Source organism: Nicotiana tabacum, chromosome 6 (assembly GCF_000715075.1).
Source record: "Nicotiana tabacum cultivar K326 chromosome 6, ASM71507v2, whole genome shotgun sequence".
Taxonomy (NCBI): Eukaryota; Viridiplantae; Streptophyta; class Magnoliopsida; order Solanales; family Solanaceae; genus Nicotiana; species Nicotiana tabacum.
In genome coordinates, this window is record NC_134085.1 from 174,124,373 (window position 1) to 174,128,637 (window position 4,265).

The 4,265-nt window shown below is 37.8% G+C and overlaps 1 protein-coding gene across 1 annotated transcript; it reads right to left on the reverse strand.

Annotated features, from left to right (window-relative positions):
* Nucleotides 1-859: 859 nt before the first annotated feature.
* Nucleotides 860-1,570, reverse strand: LOC107801308 (uncharacterized). The gene has a single exon (XM_016624617.1). It carries the CDS (start codon nucleotides 1,568-1,570, stop codon nucleotides 860-862), a length of 711 nt encoding a protein of 236 aa, XP_016480103.1.
* Nucleotides 1,571-4,265: the final 2,695 nt, after the last annotated feature.

Genomic DNA, 4,265 nt, shown 5'->3' on the forward strand with positions numbered 1-4,265 from the left:
AAGTATAGCAACTTGCCCACTAACCTTTGATAAGGTTCAGGATCAGGTAACACATTGTCCTTCACTCCTGCATTTGTAACATCCTCAGAACCCAAGACAACTTCATCAAATTTTGCTGTAGTCAGCCTTTGATTGCACTCTAATGGAATGGATGCTGGCTTAGCTCCCCCTAGCCCAGAATCAGCTATTAGGTCAAGTGCATATTTCCTCTGATTCATCAGAATGCCAGCCTTGCTGCAAGCAAACTCTATGCCCAAAAAGAATCTGAGCTCCCCCAAATCTTTCATTTTGAACTTCTTTTGCAGATTTTCCCTAGCAGACTGAATTAGGCTAGGATCATTTCCTGTGACTAGGAGGTCATCTACATAAACTAGAATGACAACCAAAGCTGACCCTCTCTGTTGTGTGAACAAAGAGTAGTCAAAGTGACTTTGAACAAATCCCAAATCTCTAAGGGCTTCTATCAACTTCAAGTTTCATTGCCTTGAAGCCTGCTTCAATCCATAGAGTGATTTCTTTAGCTTGCACACCTTGTTCCTGGACTCCCCCTTGATGTTGTACCCTTGTAGTAGCTGCATGTGCACGTCTTCAAATAAGTCACCTTGCAAGAATGCATTGTACACATCCATTTGATAAATGTGCCAATGTTTAGAGGCTGCTACTGCTATAACTGATCTAACAGTGACCATCTTGGCCATAGGTGAAAATGTTTCCTTGTAATCTAGGCTTCCTTTTGGCTGAAACCTTTGGCTACAAGTTTAGCTTTGAGTCTCTCCACCTTACCATTAGCATGATACTTCACTTTATATACCCATTTGCATCCTATAGGAACTTTGTGTGCAGGCAGATCAACAACATCTCATGTATTGTTTTCTTCTAAAGCTGTGACTTTTTGTTGCATAGCAGCTACCCACCTTGCATATTTTGAAGCTTCATGATAATGCTTGGGCTCAACTATAGAGGATTGAGCTGACAAACATCTAACATAAGAAGGAGATAACCTATCATAGGTCAGGTAGTCTGACATATGATATGCATAAGATGTGGACACAAAGTCCTGCAGCCATTTTGGTGGCCCTGTAGTTCTGGGATGCTTTCTGACTGCAATTGGTAGTGCATCATTCATATCTTGCAAATGTGAAGACTCAGTTTGCAATTGTGGTACAACATCAAGAGCAATACTATCAACATCAGGTACAGGAGTAGTGCCAGGTGGAGTATCTGGCTTTTTAGGGATTGGTTCATTCCTTTGTTCAGCATCATTATCATGGTCTGCATTATGATCAGGTGCTAAATCTTTACACAATATGTCTGAAGTACTTGATATATCAGTTGGCTCAAGTAGTGGAAAGAATGGAACATGTGATAGCTTCATTTGTCTAAAAGGAAATATATGTTCCTTAAAGACAACATCCCTGCTAACAATAAACTGTTTAGATTGCAAATCATACAATTTGTAGCCATTTTTAGTTGGAGTGTACCCCATAAACACTGCAGGTAAAGCTCTGGCTAAGAACTTATCTTGCCTCTTAACATTCACAACATAACATAGACAGCCAAACACTCTCATATGGTCTAAAGAAGGTTCAGTATTAAACAGCTTTTCATATGGAGATTTACCCCTTAGAACTGTAGAGGGTAACCTTTTTATGATATGTACTGTTGTAAGAACACACTCACCCCAAAATCTTAGAGGGATGGCAGCTTGGAATCTTAAGGCTCTTGCCACTTCTAGAATATATCTATGTTTCCTCTCCACAACACCATTCTATTGTGGAGTGTACACACATGTCGTTTGATGAATAATTCTCTGTGACTCTAAGAAGTGTTTCACATTTGAATTAACAAATTCTGATCCATTGTCTGTTCTTATAGCTCTAACAAAATAATTAAATTGTGTGTGAATCATGGAAATCAGTCCTTTCATCAACTAATATGTTTCATCTTTGGCATTCATCAGAAATAACCAAGTGGTTTTAGAGAAGTCATCAACAACAGTAAGAAAAAATCTTTTATTGTCATATGTAGGCACCCTGTAAGGCCCCCATACATCTGCATGCAAAAGGTCAAATGAACTCTTTGCTCTACTAGTACTGACAGGAAATGGCAACTTAGTTTGCCTGACTAATGGACAAACAGAACAATCAAAACATATAGTCTCTGATCTTTCTTTTATGAAATGTTGTTTGAGCTTGACAATTTTCTTAATAGCTTCCATAGGCATATGTCCAAGTCTTTGATGCCAGACCTCTAGGTTTATTGAGCTCTGCTTATTCTGTGTTGAAATCTGCATAGTTTTGGTATTTACATTTGGTGTAGATGATTGTTTCTCATGAAGACAACTCCTAATAATGTATAGCCCATTAACTTCACTACCAATCCCCAACACCTTGCCAGTGTAGAGGTCGTGAAACACACATAGATCAGGAAAAAATGCAACCAAGCATTGTAACTCCTTAGTAAGTTTTGAAACCGACAGTAGGTTAAATTTAAAATGTGGAACATGAAGCACATCACTAATCTTGCAATCCTTGAGAATATTAGCTGATCCTCTATGAGTAATTTTAGCTAGATTTCCATTTGGTAGGTGAACTGAGCTACTAATGTTTAATGGAGTTGTATTATTCAATAAGTCAATCATTGAAGTCATGTGATTGGAGGCTCCACTGTCTACAATCCAGTCTTCCTGATTCAAAAAAATCATGAGACATGTGATATTACCTGACTCAAGATTTGCTGCATTAGCTGTGATCTCTGTAGGCTTGCTATTTTGAAGTTGCAAAATCTGCTGGTACTATTCTGGAGTGAAGGTTTGTGCAGTAGGAGTTGGCATGCATCCTGCAGGTGCAGTTTGTTCAACTGCTATGTTAGCTGCTATTTGTGTGTTGTACTTCTTCCTAAACTTGTTATCATTTGGATACCGCACTATTTTGTAACAAACTTCTTTAGTATGTCCCTTCATTTTGCAAAAATCACAGAAGAGGTTGTAATTCTTCCTTATTTTCTGTTGATTTCTAGCCCTATTAGCCATCAATGATATCATTTCAGCATTATCCATGTTAGCAGAAACACTTGCCATAGTCTTTGGCTTTCACGTTCCATTAGCATAGAATATGCCTTGTTCACTGATGGCACTGGAACCATCATCAAGAGTTGACTACGAGCTTGTTCGTAAGACTCAATAAGTCCCATCAGAAATTGTAAAAGCTTTTGACGCTCCATAAACTGAACAAAGTCACGAGAATTTGCAACATCACGACCAGGAATTGGTGCCAAACTGTCAAACTCTGCCCAAAGTACTCTTAATTTTGAGAAATAAGTAGAAATTGAGCTAGTGCCTTGCCTAGGTGTAGCAATTTCTCTATGGATCTGAAAAATCCTAGAACAATCAACTTTGTCAAAACGCTCCTTCAAATCATCCCAAACTTCACTAGCATTCGAGAAATACACCAATCCACTCAACAATTCTGGTGAAACACAGTTCATCAACCAGGATAAAATAATTGCATTACATCGTTCCCAGAGATCAATGAGATTCGTACCGTAATTCTCCTTTTTGCATGTCCCGTCGATGAAACCCAGTTTGTTTCGACCTAGAATTGCAATTCGCATTGCCCGACTCCACACAGAGTAGTTTTCTGGTCCTCTTAGTTGCAATGAAGTCAAAACAGCTCCTGAATTATCCTTGGAATTCAGGAAGAGTGGATGATTATGACCTAACTTCTCTGGTTCAGTATTATCGAATCCTTCAAGTGAGCTTTGTGAAATCTAAATTGAGGATGAAATTAAGACCACACTAATGGCCGTGTGGCTCTGATACCATGAAGAAATCAGCTAACCATGGAGACTTGCCGTGGATAAGAAGCTATAGATCTAGACTTTAGAGATAAGAAAAGTGGTTCGATATTTCAGAGGAAGAAAAAGCTGTATTGATTCATTCATTCTCAGTATCTGTACATGCAAGTATATAAAATCAACTCTAATCCTTAACTAGAGTTAAAACTAAAACTAACTTGAGTTACACTAACTCTACTCTAAGGTAAGTTAATTACAACTAATGAAGCTTAACCACCACAATCATTACTAATCTCAACAAGTCACAATCTAATCTTAAAATACTCAGAGCTCTTCTAGAAAATCAACTATATATATTAGAACTAGCCATATATTATACTCCATCCATTTACTTTTACTTGTTCACTATACTAAAAATATATTTTCACTTTTACTTATCCACTATACTAAATCAAGAGAAAGACAATTAT

Coding starts and splice junctions, on each gene's coding strand:
- LOC107801308 (XM_016624617.1), bottom strand. CDS start 1,570: ATGAGAGTGTTTGGCTGTCTATGTTATGTTGTGAATGTTAAGAGGCAA.